The sequence below is a fragment of the Pseudonaja textilis genome, chromosome 4, assembly GCF_049901715.1.
Source record: "Pseudonaja textilis isolate UNSWEBS1 chromosome 4, rPseTex1.2, whole genome shotgun sequence".
NCBI lineage: Eukaryota > Metazoa > Chordata > Lepidosauria > Squamata > Elapidae > Pseudonaja > Pseudonaja textilis.
The window spans coordinates 39941189-39967919 of record NC_141993.1 but is presented as its reverse complement, the minus strand read 5'-3'; the positions used below and the strand labels follow the sequence as shown (position 1 = coordinate 39967919).

The following is a 26731-nucleotide window of genomic DNA, read 5'->3' as shown; positions in this document are numbered from 1 at the left end:
GTATTGATGTATTTATCCATACACTCATCTTCATACTCATTTGATAAATCCTTGTACACCGTGTTTCCCTGAAAATATGACCCATCCCCCAAACAAGCCCAAGCCCAATTTTCATGCCTGTGCCTAAAATAAGCCCTATCCCCCAAATAGGCCTAGTTAAGCCTTGCCCACTGTCTGGTTGTACAAGGTGGGGCAAGGCATAGGCATAAAAATCAAGCTAGGGTGGAGGTGGGAAGGTAGAGCAAGGAAAGCAGATGCAGCAGAGACCCTGGCCTGTTTCTGTCCCCCAAACTTCACCAGAAATGGGTCTTCCTGAGGTATGTTGCACTGGTGCAGCCGCTCTCAAAATGCTGCAAGGGTTGTTGTGTTGCTCCGTGTACGAGCAGCACCCTGCCGCAAGTGGCTGGCTTGTTGTGTTGTTGTGCGTGAGTGGCAGCACAAGTGTAACAAGTCTCGCGAAGACCCATTTCTGGTGGAGTTTGGGGAAGAGAAACAAGTCGGGGTCTCTGCTGCTTCTGCTTTGCTTGCATGCAGCCTAAAGTTCACAAAAGGCAGGAAGGTGAAATGCTAAGCTTCACCCATACCAATACCTCATGTATTGACCCCACTTTCTCAGCTTACTACCCAAGCGACCTCCCCCCCGCTGAGGGGTTAGGAATACCTCGCAAAGGAATTCACTCAACATTTGTGGATGAACCATGAACCACCCCACTTCCAACTGAGGAAGAAGATGCAGCTATGGGCCTAACTGCACTTGCATGATCAGAGAGCACCAGCAATGTCTTTTGCAGCAGCAAAGGCTGGAGCCGAAGCACTATTTTCGACGCTGAGCTGCCCTGAAGGTTAGGGGTGGGGAGATTAAGACTTTCCCCAAAAATAAGGCCTAGTGCTTATTTTGGAGGTAAAAAGAAAATAAGACTGGGTCTTATTTTCAGGAAACACAGTAATATATCATGAAAACAATCAAGTAAATACCTATACAAAGTACATTATTAACGCATCTACATTTTAAAAATACTGTAGAATTTCTGCTCTATCTGAAATAGGGGGGAAATTCAAACACACACATGCACACAGCAACACAGAGAGTCAACAGCCAACATTGCTAATGAAATTTGGTTCAAAATTGCTTCAATCTATTTTCTGATGATGAAGTGGTTGGTATGTGTTTTTCACAACTAAAAAAAACACCCAAAGAGATAAAAACATTCTTTAATAATAATAATGCACTTCTGATGAGATGGAATATAGAAAATTATATACTTGGCAAATTCATCAACCTAGATGCAATCAACAGAGCTGTGCAGGTCACCTTTTGCTTGCTCCATAGTTTGCTTTCATAAACAATCACCTGAAATGCAATCCTCTGCCTGAATTTTCCATTTGATTCAGACCCTGAAAAGCTCATTATTCTTTTATGTGACAGACACTTGGTATATTTCTTTCTTTTTTTAATTAATTAAAATAAAGTTTATTTATGTTTCATATATTTAAAACATTTAAGATAAACAAACATATATAAATATAAACATAATAAATATAAATATAAACATAAATATATGTACATATATACATTTTGCAGCAGGTATTGAGCATTGGTTACACTTTTCTTTTTTTTTTCTTTTACCCCATAACATTGACGTGATCTACCTTGTTACAATACCTTCCTCATTCTTTTTATGTTTTAATTTCACAGAATACTTTATGATTAAACGCATGTCCTCCATAGTTTCATAACTTATTCAGTTGTCAAATGTTGCTTTTTCTTTAACCATTCATATCAACAATTCCAAACTTGATAGTATTCACTATCTTTGTTATTTTTTAGTAATTTGGTTAGGCTATCCATCTCTGCACACTCGTGAATTTTTTTAATGACCATCTCCTCTGAAGGGACAATAGACAGTTTCCAATTTTGTGCATAGCTTATTCTGGCTGCGACACTCGGTATATTTCTAAACTTGTTTATCTATTAATCCACATGCATAAAATACATGTGGGGGGAAGGTATCAAAAGAATATAAATATATATTTATGAACATATTTATGAATATATATGTACATATTTGTAAAATAACACTTTTATATTGTCCTTATATTTCTCACCAATCCCCAGATATGAACATCATATTTCAGGGCTGATTCATTCTAACATGCAACTCTAACAAACAGGAATCCCAAAAGGATTTTATCATGCGCTAACTCTAAGAGTGTAACCAACAACACGGAAAAGAAAAAGATACCAGATGTATCTCTAGGTTCAATGATACAATATTGACAATATTTTGCCCCATTGAGTAAATATGCCACACTAAAGTATTTATATATTTATTCAGGAGAAAATCCCACATAAAATTTAATAGTTCTGGACAGAACTGTAATCTCATTTTCTGAAATAAATCTCATAGTTTCTCTAGTCTACAGTGGCCAAGAAGGTAATTGGCAGGGCTGTTGTGTGAGTCCGTCCTGACCAATCTATTACCTTTAAATTGTGGCTTCTGAACAGAGAATGTAAAATATAAAATTGCTTCTTACCTTAGTAGCCAAAGCTTCTGCACTTTCACGACATGTCTTTTCAATCTCTAGGTGGTTTTGTATACAGCTGACTTCTTCAATAACCATATGAGAAACTAGAGAATTAGGGTAAAACCCATGATTCATACAGTTTAATATGAGTCAAACCTTCTTCCTATATTGTTATTCAGAAGAACATCCTATGTTTATGAATATTTCTTGGTCTGTCACATGTTTTAGTATATATATATAATTGCTTTTCATGTATGACAGACACTATCATATGAAACATAATCAAATGATATGTTTGGGAGATTATGAAACCACATTTTTGGTTCTCACTCAGGAAACCCTCCCCAGTCCTCTAGTCACACAAAAGGTACACTTGATGTCCCATTTCATGCATCTGATGAAGTGAATTGTTGCTCATAAAAGCATATGTCTTTTGATAAAATGTGTTAGGATATATAGATGCCATCAGATTCTTTCTGATTTCTTTGTATTATCTGTTTGTTGGTGTTTTTTTATTAGCTGGAATACTGTTTCTTGTTTCCCTATTATTTTTGAATATATTAACAAAGACATTTTGATTCTTTTTAACATTCTTCCCCAACGACATTTTACTTTGCTATTTGGCCTTTCTCTGTAGTGTAGTTGGAGAAGAATATTAAAACTTTGGCTTTTATTTTCAAATTGTCATGAAGTGATTTGGCCTGCCAGACAGACTTCTTTTTTTAAAAAAAAATCTATTAATTCTACATACAATATGAGGGGTGAGGGGATGGGAGAAAATCACAAGTTTATTTTACACCAATGTACTTGTGGCAGAGAAACCGCGAATTGCCAAGATGTTAATCCATCCTTGGTCTGTTTTATTTCAAGATTTCTTCCACTGACTCATTGACACTTGTCTTTCCTGTCTCATCATTCTCTACTTCCTTAATCCAGAAGGCTGATCAACCTCTACTAACAGGAAGAGTTCACTTTGGAGCAGTTGAGTCAATGGCTAGACCCATTTCTACATTTAAAGTTCACTCCGTTGCCTGTAGAAAAGTGTTAACTCCTCCATTTCCTAAATGCCTCATTCTCCTAAGATTTAAATATTCTGATTCTAGAACCAGCAGAAATTAGATCTGTCAAAATATCTATTTTGAATTTCTCCCCATTTAGGTCTATTGCAATGCTTTATTAATCCTGTATACACTTAGGAGTGATTGTATTTTATTGCCACCAACTTAAATGTAAAACATTTCAACAGGCAAACATCTAGTTCGAGTTCAATCTTCCTGCCCCAACATGTCACCCAAATTGTACTATTTGAAAACTATTCTGTTAGGAAGAAGTGTTCTTGTAATAAGGGTGCAAAAATGCAGTTCAAATACCAATTATAGCCCACTAGCATATCTTTTGGGATCTCAACGTAGCCCATATCTTTTAAATGTGGGCAAGGGGAATGGAGAAAGGTTTAATCTTCTACAGACTCTAAACTTCTATTTCATCCTTTACAACCCCTGTATCACTTTCCCCATGCCCAAATGTATCCTGATTCTGCCCAATTTTACAGCGTAGTCCTTATATTCTAGATCAAGCCTAAGGAAGCTCTTGAGTCATTTGAACTTTCAATGCCTATCTGTTTGTTATGTTCAAAATCAAGTCATTTACAGCTCCATAGGTATGGAGTAACTGAAAACTGTGCCTTAAAAGCAACATGAGAACAATGATACGCTGCATAATTATTATTTATACTTTGAGTTCTGTGAGCTTCTGGCACTGTACCATGACAGAGATGAAAGCAAACAGACTTAACCCAAGGAGATGCGTTGTGCTTTAGCTAGACCTGGAACATTGCCACATGGCAGTTGTATCTTGGGTAGAAAAGGTAAAACCAAAACTAGCCAAGGAAATTCTCTATGCTGGGATCATGTAATCAAAGAACACAGTGGCAAAAGAATTGGCATCAGCACCCATACTTTAAGAGGCTTATCTTCTATTAGGTCAGCCCAGGCCATCCATTTTTGCTGTGTGCCATGAGCCAAGAACAGGAATAAGCAATGCATGCCATGCAGAGATACTGTCAGCAAACGGGAAGAATGTACACAACACACACAAGATGTCCCAAGTAGAATGAGTCGCATATTGCAAGAAAAAAATAAGTTACCAGCCAACTTGCTTCAGACTGCAATCATATACACAGTTAGGAGTAAAACCTATTAAGTCATTGTAATTAACTTGTATGAGTTTAGTTGCATAGTGGCATAAAGGAAATTACTGGCTCTGAACTGAAAGTATAAAGTGATAGTGAATGTAAAGTGCTTTATTATGAATACCATATTATAAATATAAAATATGTACATGTAAAACATGCACCGGGGAAATGTGCAATGAAATCAGAATTAGATATTTCTGTGTCATATACATGCAAGATAAATATTATGAAAAACTCTATAAATAGAAGAAGAAACTATTGTTCACACAACATACTATTCTTACATATAAATCAATGACCAAAAAGAAGACAGTTGTTTTTATCCAAGAAGGGTTTATAGTTATTTCCCATAGTTAGCTGAGAATTTAGAAGAAAGTTCTCTGTCTGTGTGCATGTGTGTGTGTGTGTCTATATCTCCTAGAAATAACTCACGGTTCATTTAAGATTAGTTAACCTGCAATTATGATTAAATTTCCAAAGGGGGAAAAATCTTTAAAAATGAAATAGAAAGAAAAGGTGCTAGTTTCTAAGATGTCCCGAGTTCTTCTTAGGTTGATATTAAAATTCATAAGGCAACACTAAGTGGCCAGAACCCTGTCCAACCTCAACATTTTTTCAGGGGTAATAATAATATGCAGCAAATGCAGGCCAACCAAAAACCACTTAACTAATTAGTAGTTGCAGTCACCGAGAAAACATGAATCAACACTGTTATTACAAGTGGCACATTTGAGTGGCATCTAATTATGACTTGATGAGCGTGATACTTGCATTATCAACATTACTCCCGCATCCCATCAGGGACTAAAAGCCGCTGATGGCATTGACTGCAAGAAACTCCCACTCAATGGCACTGCAGCACCCAACAATCTCCTTGGCAGGGGCACCCTCACTAAATGGCACGTTAAGCGTAATTACTGGCCGACATTGTAAATAAACAGGATTGGAAGTGAAAATTGTACCAAGTGCATAAGATACAATCTGACACATTGGAAGTGGCAGCCTTAATTGAGAGTTTCTTTGACTGTTCAAGATCATTTCAACTGCATTTCTCGGAGGACAGTGATTATAACTGTGGAGACAGACGGCATAATGGTATCAGCACTGCTGACAGAGCAGTGAATTAAATTGTATCTGCTGTTGTGTGAAAGCCTTGATGAGAAGTACAGATCCTTAGTGGTCTTATCATTATCACACAATGGTCATGTTGTCATCAACCTTTCTGGCTCCAATTGAAAAGAAATGATTGTGTGTTGAAGCGTCCCCCTCCCTTACCACCACCTTCTATCTCTTGTGCTGAATAGAACCAATTTTCAGAGAGCTATGAAATCACGCTATAGGGCCTAAAATGCAGCTGCCTGGCATACAAACTGGGCCCCATTAAACAGGAATCAGGCACAATATGTGTTTATGCCGAGAGAACAAATAGAAGCTGAGCACAGGCCAAGTTTATTCACAGACACAAAGCCCATGTAGCTCTTCATCAATATAATTGCCTTTTATATTGTCATTTAAATAATGGGCTCCATTATTGCTGTAAAATCCTAATATTCCTGGCATTTATTGCCATGTTTACAAGACATGTCTTTTTTTTTAAAGGAAGGTGGGGGGGGGGGGAGAAAGAATCAGGAAGAAAAATGAAGAGGAAGATAAAAGAAACCTATGACATTTTACAAAAGCAAATACTACTTTTGAATTTTAAGTCTTAGCTACTTGACATTCTCTGCCTGCTTAATGAATTGCCAATATCATAACAAATACAAATAGGCCATAAAGTATTTGTGCATTTTTATATGTGATACTCATTGCTTTTCTTTTCACAGGAATTTGTCTTATAATTAGAAAATGTTTGCCATTTAGGGTGATATAGCCTAAGTTTAGGATCATTTTGAAGGAGGCATTTCATAAATGACCGATACATAAACTAGGGTAAACAAGAAATGCGTAAATTCCTTTGACAACTCTGCATTAGATGCAAGTTGCTTTGGCTTTTTTCATTAAAAAAAAAGATTATTAACCCAACAAAACACACTATATTGACAGAGAGGTAGCATAACAGGCTGTGATACTGTTGTCATCATTCTCAAGAAGCTATTCACAAGAGCTTTTCCACTCCCATTAGCTGTGTTTTGTTATCCTCAGACCCCACACTGGATCAATAGAAGTGTTGTCTCATAAGAGGAAAATCTGGGTTTTTGGCAAGATGGGTGAGTTGTTCACATTTTTACCCCTTGTGCCAGAGGAAGTCAATATCATATCTATTTTAAATCTGGTGATGTCTGATTTTTGTATCACCAGATTTAAAAGGGCTGAAGCTCAAGAAGTCTGCAACCCTAGGCTTTCAATCCATAAGCAAACAGGGTTTTTCTGATAGGAGACATGAATGAGATTTCTTCTTCTAACTACATATCAAAAAGTATCAAAAGAATAGGTGCAAAAGGTAAACAAAATAGGATAAAAGTTTCTTTTCATTATAACCCCTTGAAAGAAAAATGTCATTCATTTTTTTTAAAAAAGAGCTTTTAGTTTCTTCTAACAAGGGGGAAAAGTTCTCTTTCTGACTACTGAAGCAGAACTCTGAATATTTTAAAAATAGGGAAGCCATTAAGCTGATAATGGATGCAAGAAAGTGAAGCAAAAACTAATCAAATGCTTGTAATCCATAATATATAAATTTTAATTAACTGTATGTATAATGTGTATGCGAGATCTTTTGGAAATAAATCACTCCTTCTTAGACAAAGAAATACTATCCAGACTAATGGAGTTTAAAGACACATTATGCTAGATAAATTATGCCAATTGTGAGTCACAGGAGATTAGAAAGCTAGCAAAATGGAACTAATTCCTTGGCAAGAAAATGCCAAAGGAATAAATGAACAGATCTTTTAAGAAGATGAACTGTACCCTGTAAAAATATCAGACAGATTTTTGGTCAGTCTTAGACAATATATAAGATATGGTTTGACTTTGTAGATACAAACAGATTTGACTTTAATGCTGAAATCCACCACCATCTTTCACAAGTGTACAAGAGGCAAATGTTTGTAGATAAAATCCATTGTGGGCAGAACAAAAAGTTCTACAAACATTGACACATGAACAGGAGTTTTGTCTGGCTACATTATTTTCTGTAGGTTTTTTTGGGGAGTGGGGGGAGGGTTAGTACTTCTTGAACTTATTTGCTTTGGATCAACTCCAATTGGGTCAAATTGAGCTATGACTCTTAAGCTTACTCTAGTTAGAACAGGGATTTTGAATGTTTTTTAAAACTATGCTATCAGCTCCATGGAAGGGACAATTATAAATAAATCTGGAAGAAAGAAGGAATGTAACTAAAAGGGTTTAAGAAACGCTTGAGTCATTATTTTTTTCTACTATGAGAAAAGAATTGGGAGTAGAATGGATTGTGTCATCCTTGCTCCGTGGGATGCCTATCTGGAAGAGGCACTATATAGAAGGCCAACTAGTAAAAGAACGAGGTAAAGCAGCAGCCCCCAAACTTTGTGGCACCAACAACTGGTTCCATAGAAAGAGGTTTTTCTGAGGACCAGAGAGGGCGTGGTTTCACATGCTGCCTGAATCTTATGGATAGGGTTTTGCTTGTTTGCATGGCCCAGCTTCTTGCATGTCACAGCCCAGTGCCGGTTCATGGACCGAGGCTTGGGGACCTCTGAGGTAAAGTTTACCCCTGAGATAAACTTCTCATACTGTTATCCCAGTGGATTTTGTTGACTCCCTCTCCTTGGAACCCAACATAAAACAATCTATACACAACACATTGATAATGGTCAGTATTCCTTCCTTCCTAATTGTGGTGTATTTAGGCAGGCATGACGACAATTCTGAAATAGGATGTACTTACACAAACGGGAGATATAAATCTAATAACAGTAGTCCAAATTTGTATATTAAAAAGCAAGCTATGGAAAATAAATATCCAAAATAGTCTATACACGAAGACCACCAGTGGAAATTGGAAAAGCCTTTATTTATTTATTTGATTTTTATCCTGGTTTTATTATTTCATATTTAAATAATTGAAAGCAGCAAACATACCTAATGCTCCTTCTTCCTTCTATTTTCCATACACAACAAGCCTGTGAGGTAAGAAAAAGAACAACTGGCCAGTCTCACATAGCCAGTTTTCATGCGTAAGGTGGGACTAAAATTCAGAGTCTCCTGGACATTATTAATTTGGGGTGCTGGGAGTAGATTTTAAAGTATATGAACTGCAAAAAGAACCCTAGAAAAATATTGCCACTTCTCATAAAATAACCCTGACTATTATATGTAGATAGTTGCAGCTTTGGAAAGAGTAAACTGATTTTTGCTGATTTTTAAACCTTACCTTTATGCAGTTCTTCCAACTGTTTGACCACTTCATCTCTTTCTTGTCTGAATTTGTCACACTAGAGAAAAGTATGTTTCATATTAAAAAGAATTACTTTCTCACAATTGACAGTAAATAGACCAAAACTAGGAGTTCATTTAAAACTACAAGAACAGCTTACAACTAAATGTGAAAGAAAATAGGGGGTAAAAATAGGGAAGAAGCAACCATAGCATGGGGTGGGGGGGAGGAAGGTTGTAAACCACAGTTTGCATGGGAGACAAAATTGTTACATTAATACCGATCACTGCCTTCCAAGGTCAACAAAGGAATGGTTAACTATTCACAGATTTGGAAATGCAAGATGAAAAAGCTTAGATTTTAAATTCTGGAGTATACTTATATGTAGGTATTGAATTGTATGTGCAGCAACAGGCAAATCTTGCAAATGGTTTCACTCTTGTCTATTCATGTAATTTTCTGTTACATTAGTAAAGTCTTGAACAAGAGCTGAGATTCTAGCCATTTATGTATGCAAGCTCCAACCACACATAGCTAAGGGTAAATTTTTCCATTTAAACTTAATAGCTCTATGTATCCTATATCCCAAATTCTTTCACATTTAATATATATAGTTTGAATAATTTTCACACAAAAACAAAGAAAAGCCTTTACTATGTCTTTATATTTACTTTTATATTTTTTATCAACAGAGTTCACAGGAATACTTGCAGAGTTCCATTAAGGGCAATACTGAACTATTCCTTCCTTCCTTCCTTCCCTCCCTCCCTTTCTTTGATAAATGTAGGGAAATATGAGAGAGTAATAACTAGGATGCTGTGTAATTCTCTCAAGCAAACTGTCTGGATATACTGACTGTAAAGGCTGAAAAACCTCCAATGATATAAAAACTGTACCTACAATCTCATAACTAGTACCAGCTTATTATTTATCATTGGTCTTAGTTCTGTTTAAAAGGGATGCATGGTTTTTTTCTGAAATATGTGGATTTAAGCTTGTTTTTAAAGGAAGTCTTCCCAGACTACCCTATTTTTCATCATCTCAGATAACTTACAATCACTAACAACTTTGTGTTGCACCCACTCTAACATGAAATCAAATTACTTTTAAGAACTGCTTCTGTTTTACCTACCACCGCTAATTTAAAAAAAACACCTAGTAACAGGCTCAGCTCAATGTTTCTCAATTTTGGCATCTTTAAGTTGTATGGACTTCAACTCCTAGCGTTCACCAGCTATGTGATGTGAACCAGATGCAAACATGATTTCTATAAATTAATTATATAAATGCAAAATCAACTTGATGCAGGATATCCACAATCATGATTTTCTTGGTGTATTTCAAAATATGAAGAACCATAGTAGAAGAAACATGAATTGGATTGTAAAAATAGTTACGGGGACATGAAGAGAACACTTTGCTTCATGCTACTTTCTTTGGAATACCATGCCTTCATAAACAAAGCACTTTTTGTGGCAGGGAGGGTGAAATTATAAAAACAATAACTGGTTATCCTCCATTCACCAGGGTTGTCATCTCAATTTGATTCAGCTGTCCTGATTTCATTTCCTTTAACCTCAGAAAAAAAAATCCTGGGAAAATATCTCCCATGTTCCACTGCACATACGTTTAAACTGATAGCATCAGCAATACCACAAGATAACAATAATTTTATTTGATTGAAATTATAACTACGACTCTTCCAGTTCACTCCAAATTAAACTGAAATTCTAGGAACCTGTACCTTTCCTTTATAAAAATAAAATAGAATGAGATGAAATCTTGGAGAATTAAATCAGAACCCAACTAAGATTTATATGACAATGGAAATGCCTACCATTTTTGTTTTTTTAAAAAAGCTTTGTATCCTAGAATAAAAATGAATGGTCAAGGCTATCAAATATAAAGATGTCAATTGCCATACATCCTACATAATATTCTTTCTTCAATCTCAACTCACATGCATAAAAACATCTACACAAAGGCAAACATGTTTGAATAAGTAGAAGTAAAAAAGATATCTTTATATTCATAATAATGGTTTCTATTAACAACAGAAGCTATCAAAATGCATACACAGTAAGGGAGGAAGAATTACAACCTCTAATATAAAATAGATATAAATATTTCTTGCTTATTTTCTTAATATACAGCTTCACGTAAAATGTAATCCACTTACCTCTTAAGCCATAGTCCTCCTCTACCTTTAGTCAAATTAAACCAACTCAAATCAATGTTTATTATTGAAATAGACCAGCATAAGACATGGAAAGAATACAGTCAATAAAAGAAGACACAAAGATGTAAAAGATATAAAAGGGTGTAAAGAACATAAACAATTATATTATGGACTGACTGTAAATTAAAGACCATAAGCTTCTATGTATTAAAGTACTCCATGATGAAAAACTAGGGGCATTACCAAAAATAAGCTATAGGGTTTTGCATTAACCATGAGGTAAATGTCATTTTACAATGAATGCTGAATGATCCTGCACAGAATAAAAAAATATTGCATGTTGGGGCCCAATTTATTTCCAAAAGGAACAGGGAAATACAAAATGCTACCATGGGTCCTGGATGCTGTATAGTAGAGTGAGATTTGAGTAATTGTAAACAAGCATTGGAGGAAGATGTATTGCTTCTATGCGCCCCATTGTTACAAGGACATTTTGTTCTGAGAAAGGAATCTTCCTGTGTCATTACCCAAGCACACTTAAAGAAGGGTGTGACATCTACCAAAGTAGTGATCCTTGGTTATCCCAAAGGTGCTTTTCAAAAGGCAACTAGACTTTCTTGATGTTTTTTCCTTCAAAACATTTCGCTTACCCCTGAAGAACTGAAGAAGCTTCTTGAATGAGAAGCAAAATGTTTTCAAGGGAAAAAAAACCAAGAAAGTCCAGTGGCTCTTTGAAAATCATTTTGTGACAATCATGATCTGAATGATTGATAATCTCCCTAGACTTCTGGCCTTGGTGAGTTGAGATTCTACTTGTGTTAGGTATGCCACAGAAAAACAAATTACCTCAGATCACAGAGATAAATTTTAGATCAGTTACATATTACATATGCACTATATGGTAAGAGTTCCAACTGGGGGAAAATGAGACTTAAGTCACAACTATCTGGTTTCTACATGGATTGGAAATCATTGTTCATAGTTTGGGGGTGTGGGGGGAGAACCCAGGAAAAAGAGAAATGGTCTAAACCAATAGCTAAGCATGGCGAAAGACCCTGTAGCCTTTACCATAGTAAGGCCTGTCACCAGTTGCAGGCACTGGAGATACAGCTAGCAACTTGAAGGATTGTTCTTAAGAAGTTTGATTGTATGAACTCCATGAAGGCAAAATTGGAAAAGGGACCCAAGTGAGTACTATGGAAAAGCTATGTTGCTGGGTTGGCTCCAAACAATTTGAGCTGCATATACTGGCCAACTTTTGAGATCGGTACATGGGCTCTTCTGTGCAGTTTAAACCATGAAGTTCTTGTTAGCTTTCTTGCTGATGGCAGAGTACAGGAATAAACTATTTGAAACAGGAAAACTATTCACTCTTCTGAAATTCCATAAATGAGTTTGGACCCTTTGAGCAGATGAGACATCCATACCTTTTTCTTCAAAATGAAAGTTTGAATCTTCAGTGACAGAAAAAAAGCCCATAGTACTTGCTTTGAACATCACATTTGCCATTTAAAATAGTTCAAAGCTAAATTGAACAACATTAAAAAAAACTGCAGAAAAAAAATATATCCAGTAATTGGAATGTAGACATACCTGGAAAGCATGAGATGTTATACAGAACTCTTACAAAAGAAACTGACAAATCAATTATGAAATGAAATATTAAGAAAACTTACAATGCAGATATAGTACATAAAATAAACATGAGAAAGCTATCCTTTATGTAAACAGGGTAAGTGAAATGTTTAGGGAGAAGTACAAGTGGAGGGGATAGTTCCGCCATCCTTAAAAAAGCACGGTTTATCCTGCAGGGAAAGAAGTTGGGATTGCTGCCTGCTCTTTGTAAGGCAGTGAAGTTAGGATAGTTGCAGACAAGCTGCTCCCCTTCCTTCCCTTCTCCTCAGGCATTCATCCATTCCCTCAGAACTGCACTAATAGGGGCATTCAGGTTGAGTGCTTCCAGCTGCCTGGCTAATTGAGCCACACCCTGGTGTTTTCAAGGACATGCTGATGTCCAGAAGCAGCTTCACCCCACCCAGTCTTTTCAGCTTACAAGAGCAAATGGTAAGATAGAGGGAGAAAAAAGGAGGTGTGTATAGCAGGAAAGGTAAAAGCAAAGGGCCTACAGAGGAAGAAGCAGAGGTGACGTCTGAAGAATAGCAAGAGCAATAGCGCTTAGACTGATATACTGCTTTACAGCTCTCTCTAAGGGATTTACAGAGTCAGCATATTTCCCCCAGCAATCCGGGTCCTCATTTTACCGACCTCGGAAGGATGGAAGGCTTAGTCAACTTTGAGGCAAGTGAGACTGGAACTACTGGCAGTTAGCAGGCAGTAGAATTAGCCTGCAATACTGCATTCTAAAAAGGGGACGCGGTGGCTCAATGGCTAAGATGCTGAGCTTTTCGATAAAAAAGGTCAGCAGTTCGGCGGTTTGAATCCCTAGCACCGCGTAATGGAGTAAGCTCCTGTTATTTGTCCCAGCTTCTGCCAAACTAGCAGTTCGTAAGCATATAAAAATAAAAGTAGAAAAATAGAGACCACTTTGGTGGGAAGGTAACAGCATTCCATGCACATTCAGCTTTTAGTTATGCCTGCCACATGACCACGGAAACTTCTTTGGACAGCGATGGCTCTTCAGCTTTGTAACGGAGATGAGCACCACACCCTAGAGCCGGAGACAACTAGCACATATGTGCGAGGGGAACCTTTATCTTTACTGCATTCTAATCATGGTAATAGCAGCTATTACAAGCAAGCAAGGGAATGTTCATTCAACTGCTAGAACCACAAGCCATGGTGTGCAAGCATATCCCACAATCAGACAGAATCCAATGAGTTTGGAGTTTTGTCTGGATTTGGCAGCAACTAGAAAAAAGCAAGCAAACTGAAACAGCACCTCATCCCAATTCATGCAAGAGTGTTTGGAAAAGGCAAAGGTCAAGTAGTCCTCCACTTACAACGGTTCATTTAGTGACCATTCAAAGTTACACCAGCACTGAAAAAAGTGACTTATGACTATTCTTCACAGTTACAACCTTTGTAGCATCCCCATGATCATATGATCAAAATTCAGTGTTCGGCAACTGGCTCATACTTATGACTGTTACTGTGTCCCAAGGTCAGGTGATCACCTTTTGCAACTTTTTGACAAACAAAGGCCAATTGTTGGATAAGGTGTGTGTTACAAATAAAGTATTTTGTATAGAATGTTATGCTATGATGTATTCAATACTTAGAGGGCAAAGAAGCAGCTCCTCCTTAAGAAGCCTACTCATTTTGGGCAATTTTTACCCTGTCTCCAACTTCCCTGTTTTAGGGAAATTGTTGAGAAGATAGTTGTCTTGTAGCTTTAGAGGACTTTGTATGAAGTGGATTCTTTGGACACCTTCCAGTTGGGTTTTAGGACAGAGTATGTGACTGAAATGGCACTGTGAAATGGCACACTTGCCAATGACATTTAAAAGGATACAACTAGTGCAGGGGTGGGCAAACTACAGCCCGGGGGCCACATCCGGCCCGTTGGTCTTTTTAATCCGGCCCGCCGAAGATTGGTACAGAATTAAGGTTTGATGTGAATGATTGAATGATTGCATTCATTTGATTTTGACTTGTAATGACAGGCATTTCGACACCAGGTGGCGGCCCGTCTGTCAAATTTTAAAAGTCAATGAGGCCCCCAAGCCAAAAAGTTTGCCCACCCCTGAACTAGTGCATCCATCCTTGCTTTCCTTGAGCTTTTAGCTCTGTTCAATACCATCAATAACAGTATTCTTCTGGACCAGCTCCAGGATTATGGAGTTGGGGGCACAATGTTATATTAGTACTCCTTCCTCCGAGGTCACTTCTAGTCAGCGTTTATAGGAGTGGACAGGTCTGATCTACAGGTCCCCTGATGTGGGATGCCTCCTATGGTACTCAGCTGTATATCTCTACCCTTGACTGAGCAAGTGTTGCTATGGAACTTCTTCTCAGGGCCTGGAAGCTATGGGAGTCTCAATAGGGAAGAACGGGATTGAGCCTAGCCAGACATATTTGTTTTGATGTGTTAGGTTCTCCTGGATCTGGTGGTTTTCCTTTCTTAGTTCTGTATGGGATTTCCCTACCCAAGAAAATCTTTGTGCAGTTTCACTTGTAGCTCCAGTTCAAAGAGCAGATGGCAGTCAAGGTCAGGGAGCCTTTGCACAACTTTATGTTGTTGACCAATTGCACTTCTTGAAGTTTTTGAATTGGGATTTATTGCATAGTCATCCATGCTTCTTTTATATCCTGAGCAGGTTACTGCAATGCATTCTAACTAGAGGGATCGTCTTACCATTATTTTTACCTATCCCACTGAATTGGGCAGGAGGGGCACACCCTGGTTCTCATAAATCAGAATAAATGAAAATACTAAATCATATGAAAATAAGTACCAACCTCTTCTTTTGTTTTCTTATTTTCTTTTCTCAAATCTTCGTATTCACCAATAGCTATAAAGACAAAGAGGAATAATAGCAGTACATTTAGAAAAAAAATAAAAGTGTATATGCCTAATATTCCTCACAATTTGTAAGTAAATGAAAAGGATTTTTTTTTAAAAAAATGTAACTTTACTTTTTAAAGAGTCACTCATGTTGGACATTGTTGCTGTGTTCTCATATTTGCTGGGCAAAATCTGACCAATGTGTGGGTAACAATGGTTCTATGGTCTGCTAGAAGAAAAGAGATATACCAAACATCACCTCAGCTTGACAGTCCTTTAATGAGGGGTGTAATTATCACTGCACATAAGTCCCTATTAATATTACAATTTAGTTGAACTTGTCACACATTTTCTGCAGTGTGTGAGTCCTGTGGACAAAGGTATTCACAGTAGGGAATCTTTCAGTAACTACTATCAGGACTGCTGAAGACAGTACATCAAACCTGGGGAGACTAAATATGATATATATAATTTGTTAAGGAATGACAATACCTGGGTAGTAGTACAGGACCGCATCTAAGACTTATGTCAGCTTGGAAGCCAAGTAGCAACCTTAGAACGCTGACAACTTATATTGTCTTTGTGCCATACTAATGTATCTTGTTGGCATAATCTGAGAATTCTCTTCTTTGGTACTTTTTTTTTTTTTTTGCTTGACCATATCCATCCTTTTACAGTCTTACTGGAGAAACCACATACTATTTTGACACAATTTATAGATATATATCTTCCATATAAATGGAAAGTCACTATTGTTTACCAAAGGAATTCTGTAACATATCATAAAATAAAATAACAGTGGATAGTGAGATAAAATCAAGCTACAATTAAGAACTTAAGTATTTCCTTCTCAGTTTAAATGACTGCAGAGCAACAGTAACCATCTGGTTGATAATAGTTGGACACATCTGCAAGAACATAGCTCAACTGTTCAAAATACCAGCCTTCGAGATCACCTATCATCCATCATTTGGCTCTAATTTCCTTGTAAATGGGGCAGTGGAGGACATTATAAGAATAATGTCCTTCACTTGACCAACATCCCATGGTTGATACATTCTGAATATAATTGAAAGTGCTGTTTTTATGGTTACAATGCTTGCTTCCCGAGTAGCCTAGGTATCTCCTCTAGGCTGAACCTGCCTAATCCATGCATTTATGCAGCGAAGAGTCATCACAAGAGGACGTAGACCCCAAAGGAGGTCTACTGTTTTGCAGCTTCCAAACTCAAGAACATCTTTCCACTTAGGCAAACCTGATAAGTTCTTCATCAGCTATCTGCAAGACAATTTAGATGGTACAGACATTCAGAGAGTAGGTGGGGATTTGTTTATTTATTTTGAATGATCCTGAAAAACAATCTGTATTCAATAGCCAATTGTTTTAATCTTGTTTTTGATATGTTAAAATAAAATGTCAGGTGTCTTAGAAGCTGGTATAACACTGCACACAACAAATAAATACAAAAACAACATCTATTAAAATATAACACTGGAACTAAGAATGTATTAATATAACATATAAAGATAATAAAAGACTAAGACATGATGTAACTAAGTGCATTTGAATTCATGTGCTCCTAAAATACATTGAGGTATAATTACTGTATATGAAAAGAGTTTGTGATGTTCAGGATAAGCATTTCTCATGTTCAGTACCATTTTTTATACCTTTCTCCTTTTCTGATTCTTTTCTCCTGTGTTTAAAAGAGCTGCTAAAACTTACCTAGAAGAGCTACTTCTATGGAGATACTAGTTATTTATGCCCTCCAAATAACGTACAAATGGAATCCTTCAGATAACACATAAATTTTAGGTGAACTGGACACTGCAATCAGTGATGTATTTAGCTTCACTAAACTATATAAGGAAAATGCATAGCCTGTTATGGAGGACCTATGGCACGTGTGCCGGAAGTGGCAGGCAGAGCCATCTCTGTGGGCACACGAGCTGTCACCCCAGCTCAGTTCCACAGTGCATGCACGTACGCCTCCTGCCAAGCAGCTGATTTTCGGGTATCTGCTGCGCATAGGTGGGGGCACATGCGTGAGATGCATGTGCAGGGATCAGGGAAGCGTGGGGGGTCCTGCAGACATGTGCAGGAGGGAACAGGAAGGGGTCATGCATGCATTGCATTATGGATGCAGGCATGTGTGCGCACTGTTGTGCGTGTGCGCATGCACTTTCAGCACGCAATGACAAAAAGGTTAGCCATCACTGCCATATACTGTATCATCTGGTTTTTATTTTATTTCACATAAGATCACTATGGCCCAATCTGTACTAAGAACACCATACATGAAGAGATGGTTTCTTAATCCTTCTACCCAGTTTAAAAAAATGCCTCTCCTTCTTCAAAATGCAGTGTTAGAATGGAGCCAAGAGGCATAAAAATGTTGGTAGTTGGCTGTTGCACAGTTCTTCCACAAGTTGTCCTCTCACAAGTACATGGTTTCAAAACAACTAGCCCATCTCTGTTACTCTTTTTTCAAAAATACATGTAGAATCAAACTTATTATGATGTTATGATTTGTCCTTGAGTATAAGATTTTTTACTTTGTTTTACAAATGGTGAACATGCACAGAAGGACTAGATTGGGACTATGGTATGGGAAGTTGGGTCCTTTTCTTTTTTTTTGGTTCACTACTATTGTCTTAATTGTCCCCATCATCAATATTGTATCTCTATCCTCTGACATATGCTCTTTGCAGAGCTCAAGAATTCTGCTCAGTGAAAGAAAACAAAAAAAAATTACTTGTAAGTATAAAATAAATGTCTATATGGGATAAGTTTCTCAGCCTCTCTAAGTTCTCATAGAAAAAAACATTTTAAACAAAGTTTAAAAATAAATTCTAACCACAATCTACTTTCCAGTTTGCTTCTCTCCCCTCCCCCCCTGCCCCCAATTGGTTAATAGCTAGATCAACCAAAACAGCAGAATTCCTACAAAGATCACTTTGGATTTTATACGAAAAAGAAACAATAAGGCAGGAGTGTCAAACTCAAGACCCACGGGCCGATTCAGTCCACAGAGTGCTTAGATCTGGCCCGTGGGCTCGCCCTGGAAACAGCAAATGTGCAGGCAGCCCTCCCGAGCTCCGTTTTCACTGGCAGAGGGTTGCAGGAGGCCATCCCAGCTGAAAATGGAGTTCAGGAACCATTTTTTGCTGGCAGAATGTTCGAGCCACAGATGCCCCCGATATGAGTGACGTCAAGCTGGCCATGCCCACCCTGGCCACACACCCCAGGTCAAACGCAACCCTGATGCGGCCCTCAATTTAATTGAGTTTGATACCCCTGCATTAAGGTGTTATAGTTTATCCTATATCTCAATGAATGAAATTAGTGGTATCAGAGCAAATATACAAACTTCATTTAAGAAATATTTGCTTCGTAATCAGTGTTCGGCTTCTCACACTTTTGACACTGGACTAATGCACTGAAGGCCAGTTTTGCTTTTCTCTGCTGAAAGTCTTGTGGGCATCATTCTAACGGATACTGTTCTAAACAACTTGACTCCAATATGCTTAAGTTATTGTCATCTTCTTTCTTTTTCGTTATAATTCCCAAGAGTAGTCCCTTAAGGAAACGGCAATTCACTTTATTGATTCATTAGATCAATTACTAGTCTAGTGAAATGCCCATAATTATAATGGAGGGGGGCCACTGGTAGAGGGAATGTCACAATGTTGAATTCAGACTTCCTCAATCTGCTGCCTTACAAGGATCCTACAATTTCTAGCAAGCAGACCAACACTTCTGGAATTCATCAGGATGGGGAAATACTGTTTTATATTATATTTATTAATTCATCTTTATAGAAAAAATAAAGATATCTGTTTGGGACAGGGCTTATTTAATTTAAATTTAAAGTGATTTAAATCACTCCTCCATTCTATGTTTAATTATCAAAACTAATTAATAAATGAATGACATTAAGATTAATTAATATTTTATTGAAAAAGGATACATTATTATTGTCTGATATAATATTAATACCGGTACATGTTTAATATTACGGTTCACATTTAAGCCACCCAGAGTTGACCTGTGATAAGATGGGTAGCCAATAAGTAAATAAGTAATAAAATTTCTCATACATGGATGTTAGTTTAATTTTTTAGGATTTATAGATGAACATGTTAAGAAGCAGTTAGTTTTGTGAATTTTTCTGATTTTGGAGCAGAATCGTGGTTTTAATTGTATTTAGTACCAAACAAAGCTTTTCCTGGTCCTTTTTGTAAAACGATTAATAGATGAACCCATCGCGGTTCAATTACTGATGGATGGCTGAAGGCTATCTTTAGGTTATAGGTTAAGAGAAGATAGGAAATCTTTGAAACTCCAGATCTGGCTAAATCATAATTTCAAGCAGCCACAACCAGTATCCTTGATAATGAAGAAAGTGAAACATTGCAGTTCAGTTATATTTGACAGAAGAATCACAACTGCTATAATCAAACTGGGTTTTAAATAGCAATATTACTCATTTCTCCTATATAGTTTTCTTTTTCCAAGAACACAAAATAATAGCCCTGTTCAAGTGATGCTTGCATGCACAAATCTCAATGTGCAGGAAGTGCTAATCAACTCTTCTAACTTGTGCTGGTGACACCAATGAAGACTCAGTTCCTGTAAGTATAAGAGGATTGCAAACATGATAGTTTAGGACTCCAATCTGTGTGGATGAGTGACAATGCCTTGCTGCAGACAATCATCCTGGGTTTTAAATGATACTGATATACTTATTTATTTGATATATGAGACTACTGAGTATCTCCCTCACCTCATCTACCACATGACCTGGGCGCTAACCTACTTGCTGATCCAATACCCAATCTACATCCCTTACCACTTCACTAAAACATTGTTTCCCAGTTATTACCCTGCATTACCACATCCTTATACTTCTGGGCAACCAAAACCTCTGTCCCTCCACTGTATCCACCTTGGAGCACATCTGAACACATACTGTATGCTCCACATCTGTATATTAAAAAAGCACTATGACTTCGGATCACAGATGCCCCCTGATCCATGCACACTCATATAATATTTTGCAAACTTCTATTACTTATCAGAGACCGAGACAAAGCTAAGATTTCATCAACATTGTCATATATGTCTGATGGTTAAATCTAAATGTGACATTTAGAAATAAAAGCAATTATCTGTTAAGTCAACTGGTTGGTATAGTTAACAGGTTTCTTCTTTACACCTTTGGCTTCTTGTTTATTAATAATCAGAAAAAGAAGTACAAGATTTCTGAAAGCTTTTCAAATCTGATCTTTTTTTCTCACTTCATTCTTGAGAGTGACTTAGATTGAAAGAAGAACAAGTATTTTCCACTTAGCAGAAGTCACTTTTGCCGCTAGAAGTTAAAATATCACTTCAGTGTTCTATGGTAATAGATACTTAATTTTCTTGGAGAAAAATGCTTTTAGATCTTGCTAAACAGGTGCTCCTTCAACAGTCAACGGAAGACACTTGGAATGCATGTTATAGAACTGTTCATTTTTTCCTTCACTTTCTGTTCTTTCCCTCTCTTCTCTCTTACATTTATGGGGGGTCCTTCTTCCTGTGCATCTTCTCCTCTCTTCATTGACCTCATTCACTTTTGCAACTTTAGAGTGGGCTAAGACTTGATTGTATGTGTTGTGCTCATTCCATGTCAACAGAATAAGACTGATCAGGTATGTTATCTTTTACCTCCATACACTGCTGTTAACAGGCATGCATATACAAAATGACAGCAGCAACAATTCCCAGTTATGATGATAGATTTGAGGTATATTCACATTTTATACATGCTTTAAAAATATTAAATTCAATTTTCATTTAAACATCCAATTTCAATAAAATATTTTCATTTAGAAATCCTTTCTCCCCCCCAGCTTTGGTTATCTTTCAAGAGACAGTGAGGATGGGAACTGAAGTGATCTTTGTAACCTGAGCTGAAATGACATTTTATTACATCATCATAAAGATGGTAACAAGTCTTTCCAATTGAAATGTGTGTGTTCTGTCCTGTATGACCAGGAACACATCCATTAACTCTACTCAATCCTTTTACAAATGCATCATAAATATGGGCTTATAACTGAGATTGTCTCAAAGTAACAGACACGTGGGGATATCATACACAAACACTGTGTGTCAGCCCTACTATATAAACCAAACCAAGAAATCAATTCTACTCAGTGAAAACTACTTTTATTAATTTGACCATAGTAATAAAACCATGCAAGTCTGACTTGCTTATCACCCCACTCCTTATGGTCAGGTGAATTTGAGGTATCTGCCTTAGTGTTTTGCACATGTCTTCTTTTTGTTTTGTACTTAAGTCATGTTTTCCCTTTGTTTCATTGGTGAAGGATATGGTTATCTCTATCAAGATAAACACTCAACAATACTCTTATGAATGTATATAAGTCACAGTATTGTCCACAACAACATAAGTTGTGGCTTTTGTATAATGATGTCATGACACATATTTTGTCCCTTACTCAAAAAGAATAGCAACATGTTAAAATAATGTTCATTTTAAAACATGTGAAGTAGGGAGCAAGCTGGCCTAGAACTGTGATGGCAAACCTATGGTACGTGTGCCAGAAGTGGTATGCAGAGCCATCTCTCTGGGCACATCAGCCATCGTCCATTGCTCTTCGGGGTTACAGCATCCACATATGTGCCAGCCAGCTGGTCTTCGCATGCACGGGAACACCGGAAATTGGAAGAGCAGCTCCCTGGTGAGCATGCACGTGCCGGCCAACTGGTCTTCATAGGAGCAGGTGCATTAGAAACCGGAAGACTGGGTGGCCGGTGCACACATGCACACGAGAAGCTGAGCTTCCGGTTTCCGGTGCTCCCATCCGTGCACGCCAGGGAGCTGCTCTTCCAGTTTTCAGTGCGCGCAGACATTCCCATTTCAGCACTCGGTGCTTAAAAGATTCACCACCACTGCCCTAGAGCCACTGATCATCTTATACATGTATGGGTAAATAGATACATGCTGAGATATGTCAGAAGCCAGTATGGGACACTACCTTTCTTCCGTTGCAAAAAAGTTCTGTAAGTAAAGTGTTGTCGCTGATAAGATACTTCTCCTAGCTATTCCTCCAATTTCCTTCTCCAAAGTAAATTTACTTGGTGGGAACACAAGCAAATGGGCTTTATAGTTTAATATCTATTTATTAAACTGGCCTTGATACTTTACCAAGAGCAATGCAAGATAACTCTTAATGGATATGTTGGTTAGAATGCAATAACCATTTTTTCTTTTAAAACTTGCACTAATTTTATGTATATTTTAATGGCTTCTCTTATTTTTATTCTTATTAAATTAAAAATATAATACATAATGTTTCAGAAATCAGGAATGGAAGGACATTTTTGTGGGATATACACAGCTATGTTTATTTTTATTTATTTGACTTGTCAATCGCTTACAAGATAATAGGTATAAGTATAAACATAGTTATGAATACATGAAATGGATACATTTAAGGAAAATAAAAAGAAACAATAGGACAGGGATGGTAGGCACGGTGGTGTGCTTTTGCACGCCCCCTACAGACTTCTTAGGAAAGGGGTGAGGTCAATAGTAGACAGTCTAAGGTTAAAGTTTTGGGGGTTTGGGGAAGAAACCACAGAGTCAGGTAGAGTATTCGAGACGTTGACCACTCTGTTACTATATACAATATATCCCACCATTCCATTCCTGATTGGGCCACACATTTTCCTACCTTTGGGCTACATATATTCAGGCTGAATGTTCACTATGGGTAAGGCTGGATCAGTAAGAGTAGTCCTTGACTTATAACAGTCTGTTTAGTGACCGTTCAAAGTTACAACAGCATGGAAAAAGTGACTTATGACCACCTTTCACATTTACGACTGTTGCAGCATCTCCATGGTTACATGATTAAAATCCAGACATTTGACAACTGACTCATATACGTGACAGTTGCAATGTCCCAGGATTTTCATCTTTTGTCACATTCTGAACAAGCAAAGTCAATGGGAAGCCAGATACGCTTAACAACTGTGTCACTAACTACAGTGATTCACTTAATAATTGTGGTAAGAGAAGACATAAAATGGGGCAAAATTCGCTTAACAAACATCTCACTTAAGAAAAGAAATTTTGGGTTCAATTGTGGTCATAAACCAAGGACTCCCTGTAACTTTAATGAGTTTCTTTGAGAAGATATTTAACTGACTTGAGTTTTTCTTCTACTTATGTTTTTTATTCTACTTAATTCATTACTTTATCACAATAAAAAGCTCACCTTTGTAAACCTTTCAAAGCACAACTTCTTGTATTAGATTGTATTAGATTATGCTTAGGTTATTAATAACTGAAAATATTATTTGATTACAGATCTTGATGTAAAACTCCACCCATGGGCAAAATCTGCATATAAATCCCAAAGTTCCCAGAAATTTTACCCAAAAAAGTTTGGTGAAGGTAGAGCATCTCACCTGATTCTGAATGCTGAATGTAAAGCTAGCAGGCTGAAAGCAAAGCACCCAATTAAACAATGTTTCTAGGCCTTATCAAATCAAAAATTATTAAAAAGAAATGATGGGTAGGTGCAGCTTAGTGTTTTTCCTTGTTTACTGATAAATTAAGTTTTATACTTGGCCACACCTGTTCTGCAAAATTTCAAGTTAAGAACCCATTGTAGGTTATAAGAACAATTAGTTTGCCTGCAAAAGATCACAGTTCAGTTCAAGACATTGAACATTAACTTTTTCACAACTTTTTACAGCAAAGGAAGAACTGTCTTTTCTCTTCTCCTGTACCTATGCCTTTCCCCCTGCCTGAGTTCTGAAGAGACACCCCTCTTTCAGCGCTAACGAAACAGAAAAGTTTCATATCCAATCTTCTCAGCACTAAAAAGACAGCCCACTGCACTATTGGGAAAGGAATTGTTCCTTCTACCTGCAGACTTGCATAGGATCAGCTGAGAATCTGGATGTTGGAAGGCTTCATGAATGAGTGAGAGATGGTGTAAAACCTCAGATAAAAAATTGTTTGGTCTAGGATTAAGATTTTAGGCCAAAAATGGTTTCCATCATTGGTTTATTTGTCTATATTCGTTTGAATTAATTTTGTTTCTGTTGAGTGCCATAACAGGACAAAACAACATGGCATCAAGTCAGAGTAGGCTAACTGAAACTCACAGAATTACTACTACCTTGAAGAGTTGTCTAAAATGATCTTAACTTTCACAAGACAGCAAGGAATCAGAAAGTTAAAATTGTACTGATGAGTTTATCTCATTAATACTTTCTTTTCTAAGGAGAACATAGCTTCTCCCCATTCCTTTCCAGTGCTTATTCTCACAAACAACCTGAGGTAGAAGAAGAGATCAGCTGGTCTGCAGTCACATCATTTTGTCAGAGTGAGCACTGCATACACCTGACCTCCTTTAAGCATCTGCCTGTTCCCTAACCTCACAAATTACGATACTATATATTCAGAGTTGTAGTACAAAGTATTAAAGGCCAGATTGCTCAAGATTAAAATCTGCTAAGCACTAAATTTTGAGTTAAATTTCATTTCCTATCCAGGAATGTGTTATCTATTGAAGTGCTAAATTTTGAAGCAAAGTCTTAAAACACATTCAGTTCTCTTTTTTGTTTGTAAGTAATTTCCCTGGCCATTTTTTGTTCAGTTGTGAAAGGTTTTACAACTCTTGTAAATGAAAGGGGGAAGACATCTTTGCAGGTTAAGTGAGAAGGTGTTGCTAGATGCTATAGGATTTCATCCTGTTCCTTACTTTCAAAATCCACCCAAAGGAGAGAATCTAATTATTACTAACAGGCCAGCCGGCACAACAACAAAAATACTGATAAGTAAGTCTTGATTCAGTAAGTAAATTAAGGCTCGGTTAAATCGTTCTGAAAGGAAAGTGGGTGGACTGCAACATTTTCCTGCGGGCCCTCAGGGACAGACAAGAGAAGGGGAGAGCGCGCAATGAAGGCACAAGAAAAGAAAATCGAGAGAGGGGTAAGAAATCTGGACCCAGCGGATCTCCGCGCAGGGCGGTTACTGGACAGCCGTCTTGAGATGGGATCCACAAGTCTGCTGCCTCCGACGTGACCCTCCCCACCCTGAGAGGCCGGTCACCAGTCACGGCTGCTCGGATTCTGACGTTCGTTTCAGACGCTACAGGCCGTTCCGAGGTGAAGGGACCCGTACAGAAAGCGCCTTGGCGTCCTTTTCCCCCGCTTTTCTGAGCCGCCCCGTAAAGGAGGGCAGGCGGGAGAGGAGAAGGGAAAGCGCGCCGCTGGCAAGCCTGGCTGTGGGCTGCCGGATCACGGCTGTTTTTAAACTAAGCCCGGCGGCTTTGGAGCCTTACCTTGTTCTTTCAGGCTGCTGATTAGCTCCAAATGCCTCTCTTCCTCGGAGCCGCTCATTTTGCCTCTCAGGCCCGCGGGGCGTCTTGCGGAGGGACACCCGGAAACGCCACTTTCCCTCCGCCCCGATGGCGGCTATGTGGCGCCACTCGCACCTGGATGCAAGCGGAGAGGGCGAGGTCTGAGGCGGGCGCTGGGAATGATCCCCGAGCAGTCTCTCTGCAAGGCTACTGCACATGCCCGGCCTTCTCTTGGAGCATGTGCGAAAGCCAGATTTCTTGCACCGGAGGCAACGGGGATTTTTTCCTCCGCTCCTGGGCAGGCCTTTATGGTCTTGGCGCAGAGAACAGGGAAGGAGGCAGCAGGTGGAGGATGAAGCGTCGCTGTGGAATAGAACAGAATTCTTCATTGGCCAAGTGTGGGTGACACATAAGGAATTTGTCTTGCTGCATGTGCTCTCAGTGTACAAAAAGAAAGATACATTCGTCAAGAATCATAACGTACAACACTTAATGACAGTCATAGGGTACAAATAAGCAATCAAGTCATGCTAGGAAATAGTCAATAAGAATCGTTAGGATATAAGCAACAAGGTTACAGTCACAAGTGGGAGGGGATAGGTGATAAGGAGTGATGAGAAGGTTA

The 26731-nt window shown here is 37.9% G+C and overlaps 1 protein-coding gene and 1 long non-coding RNA gene across 2 annotated transcripts in view; one reads left to right on the top strand and one right to left on the bottom strand.

Moving 5' to 3' along the window:
* SHTN1 (shootin 1) overlaps positions 1-26403 on the bottom strand; it is a 75554-nt gene extending 49151 nt beyond the window's left edge. Inside the window, exons 1-4 of the mRNA XM_026704835.2 lie at positions 26089-26403; positions 15673-15725; positions 9072-9132; positions 2536-2630 (exon numbers count right to left, since the gene is read on the bottom strand). Coding sequence (XP_026560620.2) covers positions 2536-2630; positions 9072-9132; positions 15673-15725; positions 26089-26146 — 267 coding nt within the window. The 5' untranslated portion in view covers positions 26147-26403. The remainder of the gene's footprint in view (positions 1-2535; positions 2631-9071; positions 9133-15672; positions 15726-26088) is intronic.
* The window catches only part of LOC148125801 (uncharacterized), a 54272-nt gene continuing 53859 nt past the window's right edge, over positions 26319-26731 (top strand). The window contains exon 1 of the long non-coding RNA XR_015743483.1: positions 26319-26586. This is a non-coding gene — a long non-coding RNA (uncharacterized LOC148125801). The remainder of the gene's footprint in view (positions 26587-26731) is intronic.